The sequence below is a fragment of the Sphaerodactylus townsendi genome, linkage group LG03 (assembly GCF_021028975.2).
Source record: "Sphaerodactylus townsendi isolate TG3544 linkage group LG03, MPM_Stown_v2.3, whole genome shotgun sequence".
NCBI classification, from domain to species: domain Eukaryota; kingdom Metazoa; phylum Chordata; class Lepidosauria; order Squamata; family Sphaerodactylidae; genus Sphaerodactylus; species Sphaerodactylus townsendi.
In genome coordinates this window covers 69021145-69038605 of record NC_059427.1, presented here as the reverse complement: position 1 = coordinate 69038605, position 17461 = coordinate 69021145, and the positions used below count along the sequence as shown (strand labels likewise).

The window sequence follows — 17461 nt, the reverse complement described above, 5'->3', positions numbered from 1 at the left end:
CCCCCCACCCCCCCCCCCCCCCACCCCCCCCCCCCCCCACCCCCCCCCCCCCCCACCCCCCCCCCCCCCCACCCCCCCCCCCCCCCACCCCCCCCCCCCCCCACCCCCCCCCCCCCCCACCCCCCCCCCCCCCCACCCCCCCCCCCCCCCACCCCCCCCCCCCCCCACCCCCCCCCCCCCCCACCCCCCCCCCCCCCCACCCCCCCCCCCCCCCACCCCCCCCCCCCCCCACCCCCCCCCCCCCCCACCCCCCCCCCCCCCCACCCCCCCCCCCCCCCACCCCCCCCCCCCCCCACCCCCCCCCCCCCCCACCCCCCCCCCCCCCCACCCCCCCCCCCCCCCACCCCCCCCCCCCCCCACCCCCCCCCCCCCCCACCCCCCCCCCCCCCCACCCCCCCCCCCCCCCACCCCCCCCCCCCCCCACCCCCCCCCCCCCCCACCCCCCCCCCCCCCCACCCCCCCCCCCCCCCACCCCCCCCCCCCCCCACCCCCCCCCCCCCCCACCCCCCCCCCCCCCCACCCCCCCCCCCCCCCACCCCCCCCCCCCCCCACCCCCCCCCCCCCCCACCCCCCCCCCCCCCCACCCCCCCCCCCCCCCACCCCCCCCCCCCCCCACCCCCCCCCCCCCCCACCCCCCCCCCCCCCCACCCCCCCCCCCCCCCACCCCCCCCCCCCCCCACCCCCCCCCCCCCCCACCCCCCCCCCCCCCCACCCCCCCCCCCCCCCACCCCCCCCCCCCCCCACCCCCCCCCCCCCCCACCCCCCCCCCCCCCCACCCCCCCCCCCCCCCACCCCCCCCCCCCCCCACCCCCCCCCCCCCCCACCCCCCCCCCCCCCCACCCCCCCCCCCCCCCACCCCCCCCCCCCCCCACCCCCCCCCCCCCCCACCCCCCCCCCCCCCCACCCCCCCCCCCCCCCACCCCCCCCCCCCCCCACCCCCCCCCCCCCCCACCCCCCCCCCCCCCCACCCCCCCCCCCCCCCACCCCCCCCCCCCCCCACCCCCCCCCCCCCCCACCCCCCCCCCCCCCCACCCCCCCCCCCCCCCACCCCCCCCCCCCCCCACCCCCCCCCCCCCCCACCCCCCCCCCCCCCCACCCCCCCCCCCCCCCACCCCCCCCCCCCCCCACCCCCCCCCCCCCCCACCCCCCCCCCCCCCCACCCCCCCCCCCCCCCACCCCCCCCCCCCCCCACCCCCCCCCCCCCCCACCCCCCCCCCCCCCCACCCCCCCCCCCCCCCACCCCCCCCCCCCCCCACCCCCCCCCCCCCCCACCCCCCCCCCCCCCCACCCCCCCCCCCCCCCACCCCCCCCCCCCCCCACCCCCCCCCCCCCCCACCCCCCCCCCCCCCCACCCCCCCCCCCCCCCACCCCCCCCCCCCCCCACCCCCCCCCCCCCCCACCCCCCCCCCCCCCCACCCCCCCCCCCCCCCACCCCCCCCCCCCCCCACCCCCCCCCCCCCCCACCCCCCCCCCCCCCCACCCCCCCCCCCCCCCACCCCCCCCCCCCCCCACCCCCCCCCCCCCCCACCCCCCCCCCCCCCCACCCCCCCCCCCCCCCACCCCCCCCCCCCCCCACCCCCCCCCCCCCCCACCCCCCCCCCCCCCCACCCCCCCCCCCCCCCACCCCCCCCCCCCCCCACCCCCCCCCCCCCCCACCCCCCCCCCCCCCCACCCCCCCCCCCCCCCACCCCCCCCCCCCCCCACCCCCCCCCCCCCCCACCCCCCCCCCCCCCCACCCCCCCCCCCCCCCACCCCCCCCCCCCCCCACCCCCCCCCCCCCCCACCCCCCCCCCCCCCCACCCCCCCCCCCCCCCACCCCCCCCCCCCCCCACCCCCCCCCCCCCCCACCCCCCCCCCCCCCCACCCCCCCCCCCCCCCACCCCCCCCCCCCCCCACCCCCCCCCCCCCCCACCCCCCCCCCCCCCCACCCCCCCCCCCCCCCACCCCCCCCCCCCCCCACCCCCCCCCCCCCCCACCCCCCCCCCCCCCCACCCCCCCCCCCCCCCACCCCCCCCCCCCCCCACCCCCCCCCCCCCCCACCCCCCCCCCCCCCCACCCCCCCCCCCCCCCACCCCCCCCCCCCCCCACCCCCCCCCCCCCCCACCCCCCCCCCCCCCCACCCCCCCCCCCCCCCACCCCCCCCCCCCCCCACCCCCCCCCCCCCCCACCCCCCCCCCCCCCCACCCCCCCCCCCCCCCACCCCCCCCCCCCCCCACCCCCCCCCCCCCCCACCCCCCCCCCCCCCCACCCCCCCCCCCCCCCACCCCCCCCCCCCCCCACCCCCCCCCCCCCCCACCCCCCCCCCCCCCCACCCCCCCCCCCCCCCACCCCCCCCCCCCCCCACCCCCCCCCCCCCCCACCCCCCCCCCCCCCCACCCCCCCCCCCCCCCACCCCCCCCCCCCCCCACCCCCCCCCCCCCCCACCCCCCCCCCCCCCCACCCCCCCCCCCCCCCACCCCCCCCCCCCCCCACCCCCCCCCCCCCCCACCCCCCCCCCCCCCCACCCCCCCCCCCCCCCACCCCCCCCCCCCCCCACCCCCCCCCCCCCCCACCCCCCCCCCCCCCCACCCCCCCCCCCCCCCACCCCCCCCCCCCCCCACCCCCCCCCCCCCCCACCCCCCCCCCCCCCCACCCCCCCCCCCCCCCACCCCCCCCCCCCCCCACCCCCCCCCCCCCCCACCCCCCCCCCCCCCCACCCCCCCCCCCCCCCACCCCCCCCCCCCCCCACCCCCCCCCCCCCCCACCCCCCCCCCCCCCCACCCCCCCCCCCCCCCACCCCCCCCCCCCCCCACCCCCCCCCCCCCCCACCCCCCCCCCCCCCCACCCCCCCCCCCCCCCACCCCCCCCCCCCCCCACCCCCCCCCCCCCCCACCCCCCCCCCCCCCCACCCCCCCCCCCCCCCACCCCCCCCCCCCCCCACCCCCCCCCCCCCCCACCCCCCCCCCCCCCCACCCCCCCCCCCCCCCACCCCCCCCCCCCCCCACCCCCCCCCCCCCCCACCCCCCCCCCCCCCCACCCCCCCCCCCCCCCACCCCCCCCCCCCCCCACCCCCCCCCCCCCCCACCCCCCCCCCCCCCCACCCCCCCCCCCCCCCACCCCCCCCCCCCCCCACCCCCCCCCCCCCCCACCCCCCCCCCCCCCCACCCCCCCCCCCCCCCACCCCCCCCCCCCCCCACCCCCCCCCCCCCCCACCCCCCCCCCCCCCCACCCCCCCCCCCCCCCACCCCCCCCCCCCCCCACCCCCCCCCCCCCCCACCCCCCCCCCCCCCCACCCCCCCCCCCCCCCACCCCCCCCCCCCCCCACCCCCCCCCCCCCCCACCCCCCCCCCCCCCCCCCCCCCCCCCCCCCCACCCCCCCCCCCCCCCACCCCCCCCCCCCCCACCCCCCCACCCCCCCACCCCCCCCCACCCCCACCCCCCCCCCCCCACACCCCCCCCCCCCCCCCCCCCCCCCCACCCCCCCCCACACCCCCCCCCCCACCCCCCCCCACCCCCCCCCCCACCCCCCCCCCCCCAGCGCTCTACTTACGGTGCTGCTGGGTCAGCAGCTCATCCCTACAACAAGATAAATGAAACCCAGCACTTTTAAACTGCTCAACACTGTCAGCTGTTGACATCAATTAAAGTGCTATGAAGGGCGCACTAGGAGTTTGTTTGAACAATCAATTAAAGACACTTTCTTTGAAAGAACAGTTTATTGATACTGAAATTATGTGTTTATTTCCTGGTTGACAAAACCCTTCTCATGTGGTCCTTAAAAAATCACAACATGGTCTCACGCTCTTGTCCCATTCTCCTAAGTGCCCCCTGCCTTGCTCTTCTCATTTCAGGCTGGGGGTCAAGGCAAGACATCTTAGGGTTTGCTGCCCCACCAAACAAAAAAAAAGAAGAAAAAAGAAAAGTCAGCCCAGAGGATGAAAAAGGCTAACAACCTAACCAAAGAGAAAAAGCAGGCATTTGAGGAATTGTTAGGAGCCCCACAAAAAAGCACCTTTAAAAGAAAAATAGAATCAGTAACATATATTTTCTACTGTAGGAAAAGATGCATCCCAGTATTCATGGAATGGACTTGCATTCAACCTAAAATACAAGCAGCTTTACCATTTGAATCACTGCAAAGGAAAATAAAGGACAAAGGCCTAAAAATAGTTTCAGTTCCCTCTAGGAGTTTTGTAGGAAGCCTAGGTTGATGCTTTTCCATGTGGCACCTTAGGTACTAGAAGCTGGCTGCTTAGGATTCCTAAATATCTTCACTGTCAAAAAGTTAAAAGGAGGCCCAAAAAGAGGTCAAAAGGCTTTTAACCATTGGTCCTACAAGATCTTATCCAGCAACCTTTTTGGCAGGGTTCACCACTGTTGCTAAGTCTAGAGGGCAGAGGGATAAGTTTAATACAGCAAAGGATTCATTTAATTAAAAAAGTACTTGCTCATTTAAATCAATACCAAAACCAGCTGTGCAAGGAAGAAAGGGAGACTGTAGAATTATTTTTGACAATCACTGCCACTAATAGAAAAAGAAATCAACAAGAAAAAGGTGTATCACTTGATGAACTTGCTCTGAGGTGCCCTGGTGGGGTGTACATAGTGGTATGATATTAAGAGTTCAAAATGGGATCCGATTCACCAGACTGGGTTGTCTTGGACCCTATGTAGATTGATCAAAACTGCAACCAAACAGAGCTACACACAAGTGTTAACAGCCACAATGGCAGTCACTGGCATGTGTAGCTTTTGTGGGGATTTTATTCAGACAGACCCTCCTTCTTTTGTTGGAGAGATGTAGACTCCCTCCACTGCAATTCAAAGAAATTCTTGATTTCAAATTCCCTTCTGAAGAGAAGAATCTCAGGTCTGTGCAACAGTTAACAGTTTCCATCAGGAGTCCAGAGACCTGGGTCAGCCACCATGTGGCTAATATATGCTGGAAGGAGGTAGCCCCAACCTCTCAGGGCCAGCAGGCATAGTGTTTTGCTCCCTTCAGAGCAGGCAGTACTGTGAGGAAGGGCACATGAAGGATCATTAGCAGCTCTGACACACAGGGATAGGAAGAAGAGGGTGGTAGGAGATTCATGGTCACAACTGAGAGGGAGCATCCTCAAAGGTAATGAGGCTGGATTCCTGACTGGCTGCTTTTCCTGCAGTGACAGAGTCTCGATTCTTCTCAGAGAGCAGCGGAATATCAACCTTGCTGCTGTCTTCATCATCATCCTCCATGCTGGGCCATGCTGACTGGTCTTCCACACGCTTTAGTCGCTCGTTCAGTGCCTTTAGAGCCAGTTGTCTAAATATGAGAAAACAAGCCAATCAGTAAATGTTCAGCGACATAAGTTATCAAAGAGGAGGGGGGAAGGGAATACAACTCCTCCAAAATACTGTATCTTAATTCCTACCTATCACTACTATGATTTTATCCTTTTAATGTAGGTAGTATGTATTCTGGGCACAAACTGCCTCTTCAAAGTGCTGTACAGTGAGCCAAGGCACCACTAAAGATAAATACATGTGTACAGTAGTCATCCTTAGATTAAGATATTTCTAGTAATAGCTTCAAGCAATTATTGCCAAGTGTCTAACTGCCCTTTCTAGTCAAATTCTAGTGATAGAGAGAGCAGTAGCACACCAACTCCAGGTCTTCTTGGATAACTCATCTGCCCTAGGCTGTTTTCAGTCTGTCTTCAGGCCAAGCTATGGGACAGAGATGGCACTGCTAGGTTTAGATAACGACCTCTGTCTGCATATAGACCAAGGACATGTCTCTTTGTTGCTCCTATTGGACTTATCTGCAGCCTTTGATACAGTAGATCCTACCACTTTGTTGTTAAGCTTGGAGGTAAAAGTAGGTATCAGGATGTGCACTGGAGTGGACCAGAGTAACCCGTCCATTCCGCACTTGGATTGATTGGGTTCAAAAGGATTGTTATTAGGCAAGTAAATGTAAGTTTCTAGAACAGCATTCTAATGTCACTCCATTGGCTACCCATGAGGTACTGGCACTCACATACAAAGCCCCTAATGACCTTGGACCCTCATATTTGTAAGATGGTCTCTGCCCCTATGCACTGCCATGACAACTTCACTCACCTGATAAAGGTCATTTGCAGGCAGTCACCTGCAGATAGGCAAAATCAACAACTGCCCATACACATGCCTTCTCTGTTGGGGCCCCCACTGTGTGGAATGGCCTGCCTGAGGAGATCAGGAATGCTCCTACCTTCTTGGCTTTCTGCAAACTAGGCTTCTACACAGGCAACACAGTTGCATAGTACTAAACAATTCAAAGTTACTTGAATAAATAATTAGGGATTGTGATCTATGCTAGTGCTTAAGAGCAAGTGCACTCTGGAGGAACCGGGTTTGATTCCCCACTCTGCTGGCAAGAACTTTGTGAGGGACTTGCTTCACAGGGGAATTGGAACAGCTTTAGCACTCCCACACATACCAGCTAGGCGGGCTTTGGGCTGATCCACTGCGACTCCCCGAGTTCTCTCAGCCCCATCCACCTCACAGGGTATTTGTTGTGGGGGGAAAGAGGGGAAACTTTAACCATCAGCATCTTCTGTTGATGAATCTCTGGATTAAACTCATTAATCGAATTAAATTATGAGAAGATCAGTAGGGTGCAGCATAAGGGAATAGCATAAAATAATTCCCAGCATAGTGGTGTTTGTTTAAATAAAGACACTGAGAATAAAAGGGGAGAATAGCACAGATAGTAGCACTGCTTTCGCCTTTTAATTGGGCTACCAAGGTTCACCCAAACTTTTAGGACTGCACTTCCAGCTCATGAATCACCCAAGTTGCTCAGCTCTAAGCAGGCTACCATCTAGGTATGTTATATATTTCTACCTTTTTATTTAAAAAATGAATGACCTGCCAAATCTGAAAGTACATCTGGACCTAGCCTTTAATAGTTTTGCTCTCTGATCCTCATGAAATTGTTACAAGTCAAAGAAATGGATATAAGAAGATAATAAGAAACACTCTGGGAACATATGGAGAAGAAAGCAATACACCTATGAATATTTTTAATTTGTACAATTGCAAGTTTCATGGTCCTCATCTAGAAGAACCATTGTGATATTTTGGAATGAGGAATACCTGAAGTGTGATTAAAACACTAGCTTCCAGTCACTGATTCACACCAGAAGTTCACCAATTTACATCCAAGATAATCTATAATCAAACCCCCAGCATTCCTTCAACCATTCCTTATGAACTAAGGACATCAATGCAAGTGTACCCATCCAAATTACTGCTTTAGGGACAGATCCAGAATGTCAACAATATTCTTTTAAAAACTATATTATCATTACTTTGTATTAATTTTAATAATACACAAGAAGATCAAAATAAGATTTCAAAGAATAAAAAGATCTATAAGAATCAATACCATATTGATTATTCATAAAAATAATCAAAATAACATACATTTCAAAATATTTCATGTTTCTTATGGTATCTTTAATGTAATAAATCAGTAAGATTGGGTTTGAAGGCAATTTTCTAGATTTTAAGTAACAGAGAGAAGGGGAGTGGAAGATATATTTAGCTACTACATTTGCAGTCATCAATAAATTCCAAATCATACCATGATGGTGATTATTATTTACACGTTCTACTGGCTGAAGAATTACATGGAAAGGATCAAATTGAAGTTTACAGTTACTAGGGCTAAGGCAAGAAATGCAAGGCTTCTAATTAATTTTAGAAATATTATCTAACTTAGATTTGGTTATGATAGTACGGATGGGGTGAAATGCAGAGAAAGTTCATAGATGAAACTTGGAACAGAGATTCTCAGAAAGCCATATAATAGGGAACAGAGCATGGCTCTCGTTATCTGGGAGGTTGAGGCAGGTAGATGAAATTCCATAATGCTGTAATAAATTTCAGATATAACAAAATGACAGAGCTGCACACCACAAATTATAATGAAGTCCTTGGATACCCTGTCTTCATAGCACACATGCAGTTATCCTGACATGCAATGATAATAAAAACTTCTGGTTAACATTCCTGTGTAACAAGTATACTTGGTCCTTTTCGAAGTTCAATGTCACAGTGAAGAGAATCCATCCCTTGTCCTTTCAGGCAAGGAAATCAAGTTATCCTCCCAGGACTACTTAATTTGAAATCCAACCAGCCATAAGACTTTGGGCAAGCATGACAGGCTTTCAGAGTGTGCATTGGGAGAAAGTAGCACAATGGCCTTACTCCTCCCAGCTGGGCACTCCTTGCTTAAGACTGCTTGGGACACCTCAATTTTGCCAGGTACTCAGCAATGAGAGCTCCAGAGACATTAGGCTACAGCAAACCAAATTGCAGAGATGGGAGCAGGTAGGATGTGACTCAGTTCATACCCAGAACCATTATGTGGAAACAAACCCCAATAAAATCAAGAGGTTTATTAACAACTTCAGCACTGGGCTGAAACAAAAACATACCCTGGTCAGTCCCAATAGTTCAATGAGCAACAAGAACGCTGCAATTCAGAAAAAGATAACCTAGGGCTTAACCTTGCTTCTCTTCAGATAACAAAATCAATTCTACCTCTGCACCAGATAGCTCACTACTTAATTTGCCAAAGCATAGTCATGAAATATTTTGCTTCTTGGAAAAAATTGGGAGCCTTTTAGATCCACTAGTGTTTTAGATCATGCCCTAACAGAACAATAAAAAAATGCCACTGAAAACATCATCATGAACCTGTAATTCCTGACAGAATGAGGACTTCTTTTATAAGCACAGCTGTCCCCATATCAGAGGCAAACAGGGATGTCCTTAACTGAACAAGAGTTATGTACATGAACACAGAGACACTGAACTGAGGACAAAAGTTAAAGCTGGGTATGAATAGCTAGCTCAAAACATTTCTATAAAAGGGAATAACAGGAAGGGTGTGATTTTAGCACACACATTTTGTACACATGTAAAGTGCACAGTTCAGTTTTGCACCCAAGATTATGAAAAAACAGGAACATGAGCAAAGAAACTGGGTGGACAGGCAGGTGGTTGGACATTGTTGGAAAAAGCACCCTCCTGCAGTCTTTTTTGAAGGTCTCCAATCTATGGCTCATTCCGCACATGCAAAATAATGCACTTTCAAACTGCTTTCAGTGCTCTTTGAAGCTGTGCGGAATAGCAAAATTCACTTGCAAACAGTTGCGAAAGTGGTTTGAAAACGCATTGCGTGTACAGGAAGGAACCCTAGAAAGTATCCAACCCAACTTAGGCTTGCAGGACCTGACAAGTAGGGTGGAGCTATATACCATGCCACCTTCCCTCCTGCACACATTTTAGTGGTCATCAAAAAACAATCTTAAGAGAACTACTTGAGGATTGAAAGTTGTGGAATGTTTCACCTGCAGAATGTGCCCTAGAGTTATATTCCCCAGGAAACATTTACATATCCAGGATGGTGTAGTAGCTAAGAGCAGCGGACTCTAATCTGCAGAGGTTTGATTCTCCACTCCTCCACATGAAACCTCCTGGGTGACCTTGCCCCAGTCAAAGTCCTCTAAGAATTCTCTCAGCCCTATCTACCTCACAAGGGAAGAGGAAGGGATTGTGATTGCAAGCCACTTTGAGACTCCTTAAAGTAGTTTAAAAAACAGGGTATAAAAATTAACACTTCTTCAACACTGTGTGGCTATTAACAATTTGACTTACAATACAATTTTATTCAAAATGAGTCCAATTTAAGCTCTTTGGAACTAGTGGGCTTAGGCTGGAGTAAATATGGATAGGCCTTCAGTTTGCTTTAGGTTGCCATGAGAGCGGGTCCACATAGAACTATACAAGAATGACAACTGTCATGTTTGTCAAGCAGAAAGCTATTTGCTCTAGTTTGTTTTCAGTCTGTCAAGGTTTGAAATGCAAGTCTCCCTCCCTCACTGATCCTAGAGTCTTGCCTGAGGTGGAAGGCACATAGGTGTGGCAAGTGTTCCAGCTACTGACTAGCTTTTGACAGCTAAGGGCTCCATATAAATTCAACCCATTTAATCTTCAAACAGGACTAACCAGGACTAATTTAAGGAAAGGCTTTTGTTTTTTTAAGCATATGCCAGTAGCATATGAAAGGTACAATCAGAAATAGACAGTCATCGTTAGCTTTTGTTTTTAATTTTAAATCACATGGAAAAATAGGAATTCAGTTTGAGGCTAGAAGCTTTTTAGAAACATTGACTTTGAATCTAGGTTTTACTAAAAGGCAGACTGCAAAAAATGGGCTAGAATTACCTTATATCTGGTGTTCCAAATTTGAAATGAGACAGAAGGTCATACTTGGCAAAGACCAAGATAAGCACTTTAATTTGATATGTTTCCAAAAATATGACTACAATTTTTGTTTATGTATGGCAGAAGGTCTGGCGGGGTTGTGAGTAGCTAGCATGGGGACTACACAGGGCTTTGGTGGGAATTTGACAAGCGTGCTGGCTGGTGGCTGGCAAATAACCATCTAGATAGGTTTAGCATTTTTGGTATGAATGATATATACATCAGGAGGTTTCAATGTGGGTCATGATCTCAAAAATGTATTATGACTTTCCTGGCAACGAGAAACAAGTAGTGAATCAAAAGAGTTGAGTTTGCCTCTGTGGAATTACAAAATGGCCATTACATAGAACTGGTTATTCAATAATGCCATAGATCTATAAATACTAAACATGAAACGATTAGCTTGTTCAGTTCTATGTATTGTCGAAGGCTTTCACGGCCGGATTCAACTGGTTGTGGTGGGTTTTCCAGGCTGTGTGGCCATGGTCTGGTGGATCTTGTTCCTAATGTTTCACCTGCATCTGTGGCTGGCATCTTCAGAGGTGTATCACAGAGGGAAACAGACTTCCTGGACACAGTGTATAACAGATTTCCCTCTGAGATACACCTCTGAAGATGCCAGCCACAGATGCAGGCGAAACGTTAGGAACAAGATCCACCAGACCACGGCCACACAGCCTGGAAAACCCACCACAACCAGTTGTTCAGTTCTACCTGATGGGAATCTCCTATGTTTTATATCAAGGAGGGGGAATGAAGAATGTAATTACTTTGCAAGAGGTTCTCAAAATTTACAGTTAAGTTTGGATGGATCCCACAGAAAATTTGTTAGGAGGAGGTATTTGGGTTGATGCCACCTCTTGCTGTAGAGTTTGGATTGTCACATCATGTTTGTTCTTAGTGAATTAGGGGCAGCATTTTTGCTCTGGAGTGGAAGAGGTTCAAGGGGCTGGTGCAGAAATCGGCAGTTCCAAATTATAGATGGATTACTAGTGTAAATTCACAGGTGGGTACTATTTTAAAAAGTTTTGAGAACCATTATTATATACAAAACTACTCACAATTTTGGTTTTCCTCACTGTTAACTAAATGATATCCATTACACGCAGTCCCTGAACTTCCACAGCACACACTGATATATTAAGTTACACTTAAAAGGGAGACACAAATATACAAGAATTCTGCCCACCAGGTATGTTTTCTCTCTGTTCAAACACAAGAAACACCCCTCAGAATGAAGGAGTTCTGACAAAGAACACCACAATATGTACTGTTCAATAAATCATAAAATACAAAAGGTGGTTATTACTACATGCCTACACTACCGAGTAAATGAAGAACACCAAAACAGATAAAGGGTTCAGCTGTGTCTTGCAAATATGTCCCAGGCATATCCAAAAAATGTATATCTGTCAACAGTCCCCCAAAAAGTTTAAAACCCCATTGATCATAACATGCAGAAATGACTGAAGCCATAGATCACCATTACTTTATTAATGCCTCTGCATAAACGCCGCACTCCTCACTTCATCTTTCCACGAGGAACTAACGGTGGACTGCGGAACAGCGAAGCAGAAGGGACTTCGTAGACAGAACTCAGACGGAGATGGAACGGTGGTTTTGTCACCACTCCCCACGTCAGGGGCTGCAGCGATTATTAAGCAACATGTGAACTGTGACCCCAAGAATAAACTGTCCTGATGTTGGAAAGGGCTGCTGGTGGGAGAGGAAAGATCCAAGACTATCTGTACCTGTTTTTTGTATAATGTTCTCTTGAACGCAAGTTCTTTTACAAAATAATTCTGCTATAGAATAATATATAACTTATGGTTAGTTCTCTTAGGGAATTAGGTGAGTTCTACCCATTACATCATCTGTGAGCACTCATCTCATACACTTGATTCTGCATTTCAGGGAATTTTACCTTCTCCGTTCAAACATCCTGTAGATCCTGTTCCCGAACAGCTGATCGGTAATGGATGAAGGAGAACTTGACATGTAGCATTTCCGCTGTTTTTCGACAGACTTTCACTTTCACCAAGATGCTGTGCACAGAGGACGTAGCCAGCTTGGCATTTGGGAAGCTACAGGGATCCTCAGGAAAGAATCATGTAATCTGAAGTGAGACCGACATATCACCTCGTCCTCTGCTGTGCCTCTGGTAAAAACGGAGATATATCCAACTGGAGAGCACTCCAAAACCGTAGGACGTCAAGATGTTGCTTTCAATGAGGGTGGTCAATCTCAGAACTGCTAGAATCAGGAGCAAGAGCATGGGGACAACCTTCATTCGCACCTGAGGTACCTTCAAGACAGTACTGTCACCCATGGTTTTGCCAAGGGCCGCAAGATTTCACCTGAAACTGGCATTGCCATAGATTCGAACAGTAAATAAGTAAGAGAGATTGAATGATGCCACGTAGGTGAGAAGATAAGCAAAGGCCCCCAGGAGCCCAACTGACACATTCACCACAGCAAAGAAGATCAAAAGCTCCAGGGCTCCCCACAGTGGCTCAAGTAACCTTCCTGCTACTACCACTGTGGCCAGACTCACACCTACATTCCAGATATGTTTTTCCACCACACTGTGGGTAGCCAACGTCCATATCCAGAAGTTGGGTGGGAAGAGATACCCAGGTGTTACCCCAAGTCCAAAAGTTGTGTCTGCCGCAAAGGAGAGAAGGTAGAGCAAAATTACAATGGCACATATAGACTTCACGACTACACTGGTACTGGCCAGTACAGCCAGGAAATGTTGCCGGGCTACTGGAAGGTACCTGTTCATGTTTATACCCACACGCCCCGGCCCACAACACAGGGTCCTTGATCCAAGAGACTTGGCTTAGGGGCAGATGGGAAGAGGATCTGGTAGCCAGGAACCCCCCTACTCCTCTTCTCAGTGCGGAATCTCCGCCAGCTCTATCATCTTCTTCCTCATAGCGCACAAAGAGTCAGGACAGCGGCTCGAGACGGGTGCTGGGGCTGCCCCTTCAGCCGGCCTGCCTCCGGGTGGCCAGCATCAGCAGCCAGAGAGCAATGGGTCCCTCTCCAACACCACTGCTTCGACCCTCTCGTCCTAAGGGGTGTGAGTGACGCAGCGCCGGCGCCACAAGCGGTTCCCAGGAGACTGGAAGGAAGAGCGAGTTTCAGCGGCCAAGAGGGTGGCTGATGTGCGAGTGTGGGCGCAGGCCAGCTCCTCGCGACTCCATGTAACTGCACGGCGGGGGCGGAAGGCCTACAGGGAGAGCCTCCTTTACGGGCCCGCCGGAAGCTCAACCTTCCTCCTCCTCCCTCCCTGCTCCCGGCCTCTAACGAGGCCGACGCCCTTCCCTCGGCCAGTAGGCAGGAGCTCCCGCCGCTTCCAACAGGCCGGGTCTTCACGGCCTCCCCAGAGCAACCAAATAGCAGTACTGCGCCTGCGCCGCTACTTGGCGTCGCTTCCAAAAGTTTGCTGGGAAATGAAGTCTCACACCTCCTTCTTAGCGGGGAAGCCGAAATGACTACCAATCCCAGCCTGCACAGGGTTAGGGCATCTGCGCTGTAGTGGGGTAATATGGGGTACTGGGTGCTCGGACGTTCACGCTAGGTGAGGGGAAGCGTTGGAGCAAAGTGAACTGCTGAGAAACTCCGAGGGTTGTGATCCCAGCGGTATCCGCTGTTAGGTGGGCAGGCCAAGCGTTCCCTCGAAGGCAGCAATGCTGGAAGAGAAGCGTCATATTTCTAAAGCGGCTCTTTCGTTGCGCGGAGAAAGGCAGAGGCAAATCACTTCTGCTCCTCTCCTGCCTGGAAGGGGTCACCATGAGTGGGTTGCTACTCTGTGGCGCTGTCTTCTTAGTTCTCAAGGAATCAAGCAAGGCACGGAAGTGTTAATGCACAGGTGTTGAGTTTCTGAGAAGAGGCATGGGCTGTGTTGGACACAACAGAAAGGATGCAACAGTGGTCCTCAATTATTACCATGTTTCCGGTGGGATATGTATGGTCGTTTGTTTACAGCAAAAACAAGAAGGAAGTTCTTGTGGTTGCTTAAAGACTATCCAATTTAAACATTTTTGTGTGTGGGTTAGAGCCCATGTTCTTCTAGTGCAGTTGTTCATTTCAAGATTTGGGGGCATTTTTTGTAACTGGCATTGGTTGTGGCCGAGAGGCAAAATTCAACAAATCCAATCATGGCTTGCCTTTGAATGCATCTAAGATTAAATTGGGAGGGGTCTATCCAGTCAAATGCAAACAGTGTTAATAAGGTTGCAGTGCCCCACAAAGTTCCATGCAGGTGAAGTCAGCTGGGTGTTGCATCTTCTGAGTAGATATCACATGTGTTTGAGCTCCCCGGAACCGGTGAGACTTTCCAATGTCGGGTGAACTAAGTATATACTTAAGTTTCTCTGACCGTGGGATGAAACCTTGGCGGACAAAACGACATTTGTTTAAAGAGCACATTGCTGTAATTTTATTTTATGGCGCGTTTGATTCGTGCATAATAAGTGTTCCAGTGTTTGCAACTCAATCAAGTGGACAACTTTTTAGGTTTTTTTGAGAGACTCATTTTTAATAAAGTGATTAATGCTGCACCTGCGGACAGGTTTGATAGGAATGGGGTACTTTTTAGAGGCTTGTACCTTAACTGGCGGGTTCCGGATGCGCGCTGCTGCGGTAATTGCACCGGCTGCACAGTCCGCATCCCACCAGATGTCCATACAGGTCCAATGATCCCCGGCGGCGCTTTTGGGGAGAACAGATTGATGATCCCTCTTTCCCGCCCTTTCAATTCCGCGCATTTGTTATATGGGTGATGTCTTGTTTTTTTAGGTATAATGTAATGCCCCTACATTCCACTAGCCAGGACTGTCCAGGAGTGCAGGTCCCTTGCAGTCCATGGGGCTGGTTGTGCACAGTCCAGGTAAGAGCAGAACTGGGGCAAACAGGCTATCCCAGTCAGGCAACAGAGGCAGGGTGGTGGGGAAGCTCAGATTAAGGAGCCAGCTCTCTAGGTTCTTAAAGGGCCATGTGCAAAAGAGAGTAGAGCCAGTAGTGTTGGTTGGCCCCTACCCCGTGGATTTTCTTAGACAGAAAAAGGCAGCTCCAGCTTGCTTTTAGTAAAGGAGAGCTTTATGGTGAATATGGAGTGAGGGGAGTGGGTAGAGTGGTGCAGTTCTGGATGCTTGAGGGAGGGGCAAGAGTGGGGATGTGTGAGAGAATGAGGCGGATGTGTATTGTGCCGGTAGCAGTGGGGCAGGCACAGAGAGTGAAAGGACCTGCGTGTGGGGGGGAGAACCCCACCTGCATTCTCACACGACAAAGTGTGCTGTTTCGCTTCCTTTGGATTGTAACAGTATTGCCTATTTACTGTTTTCACTTGCTCATACATCTCTGCGGGCATTCACAGGAGCCACCAGGCCCTCAGGCCACAGACTGGTGCATGCACTGCAGGCTGTTCCCAAGGGCAGAGTTAGGCTTTGTGGCTTCATTTTTGGTGTGCCAAGAAAAAGGCGTTTTACACAGGCTCAGAGTATGGACTTTTGGCGATAGGGAATGATTACCTTCTATAGAACAGGGAGGAATGTATTCTTAGAAGACTTTAGGAAGTTCCAAACTCCCGGCCAAAAGTTAGATTCAACTTGACTAACTCAGGAAATCACCTATTAACTTTTTATGGAGATATGAATAAAAGTGACTAATGCTGGACCAACAGACAGGTTTGATAAGAATAGGGACAGTTAGGGGGAGGTGTTTGTGTATTTGGCACTTCTTAAATCTGGACTCCTTTGCCATCAGGATTTATTTTTTGTTTCTGAAGATGGCAGGGTGAAAATGTGAAAAAGGGGTTGGGGAAGCTCTGTGTGAGAAGGTGGGCAGAGGAGAGGCTAAGGTTCTCCTTTGTTCATCTGTTTACAAAGGCTCACGTGGGGCTGGAAACCGATTACCTTCCAGTGTCAATGTCTGCCCTAATTATGTTTCACAAAGTTCCTGTGTATGCAGACCTTCCTGCCTTCTGTTTCCCTTTTTCCAGAGAAGCAATTTTCTCCCTGGTGGACATTGTGAAAAGTTAGTATCAGCAGTGTCAAGTGGGGATTTAGAATGGTTTGCTTTTCAAATACACTTGCATAATTTTAATAGAAACAATTACATGTTGTAAATTTGAAAAAGCCACTTGTGAAAGGAAGGAATTTCATATACAAAAACATATACACATGAATGCTTGCTTGATTTAATACTTATTTTCCATGGATGGTAATTATTTCAGCCAAGGTGTTTTTTGACTTGATAACAGGTGATATAATCACAAATCAGATTTGTGTCCATTGGCTGATTTGAGACTGAACACTAAAAGAATTCGAGATTGGTTCCAGGCATGTTTTGAAACAAGATCCTTGCATGCTCACTTTTTGGAATACTGGGAGATCTCATCATCTTACAAAACAGAAAAAAGTAATTTACTCACTATGACTAAACTGAAAATAGTAGAAGGTAATTATTTCAGCATTCTTATCTGCACATCTCTAACTCTGACATCTGCCATAGAAAATGTGTCATTGAGACTGACTTGTGTATTCTGATGGAATAATACATTATTTTTGAAGGTGTAAAATAAGTAATGCTTATCAGAAATTTTGTGCATGGAGGAAGAAGAAGGTAGCTAGAGAGCACAGGGAACCAGAATGATGTTTTTCACAACTTCTCTGTACTCATTCCATGCAGCAGAATGCTCCCCCTGTTCATCAGCAACATCTCTGTTCAATACCCATCAGCAGTCAGCCACCAAATAAAGGAATAATATCCAGTGCCATCATATCTTCAGGACTGCATCTCGCCATGTCATCCACAAGGACTCCTTTGGTCCTTGGATAGTAATTGCTGGTGGTCCCCAGCCCCAAGGATGTTCAGCTGTCATCCACCAGAGCCTTTTTGACCCTTGCTCCCACTCAGTGGGACTCTCCCTGCAGATATTAGGGCCCTGTGAGATTTAAGTCAAATTTGCATAGCCTGTAAAACTGAATTATTCTGCCAGGCTTATAATTGACAGCTGGTCCGTAGTGTCATTCTGGCCCCCTGGCTGATATCTCCCCCCCTCCCTTACTCATAAGAGCTGTGAAGTTAGGGTAGGAATTGGGAATGGTGTGGGTTAAGTTGTTGAAATCACCATAGTTAATATTACTGGGAATCTGTTAATATTACCGGGAATCTG

The 17461-nt window shown here is 53.5% G+C and overlaps 2 protein-coding genes across 2 annotated transcripts; one reads left to right on the top strand and one right to left on the bottom strand.

The window, feature by feature from the left end:
• Nucleotides 1-801: 801 nt before the first annotated feature.
• Nucleotides 802-3857, top strand: LOC125427794 (basic proline-rich protein-like; the record flags this gene model as incomplete). The annotated part of the gene is made up of 2 exons (XM_048487349.1): nucleotides 802-1911; nucleotides 3831-3857. Coding segments are annotated over 2 exons (1137 nt in total), but the record flags the coding sequence as incomplete, so codon positions are not given.
• On the bottom strand, nucleotides 3681-13662 carry TMEM115 (transmembrane protein 115). Its single transcript, XM_048491564.1, is given in 3 exon segments — nucleotides 3681-5281; nucleotides 12203-12285; nucleotides 12287-13662. Coding segments are annotated over 3 exon segments (1068 nt in total). The 5' UTR covers nucleotides 13064-13662; the 3' UTR covers nucleotides 3681-5073.
• Nucleotides 13663-17461: the final 3799 nt, after the last annotated feature.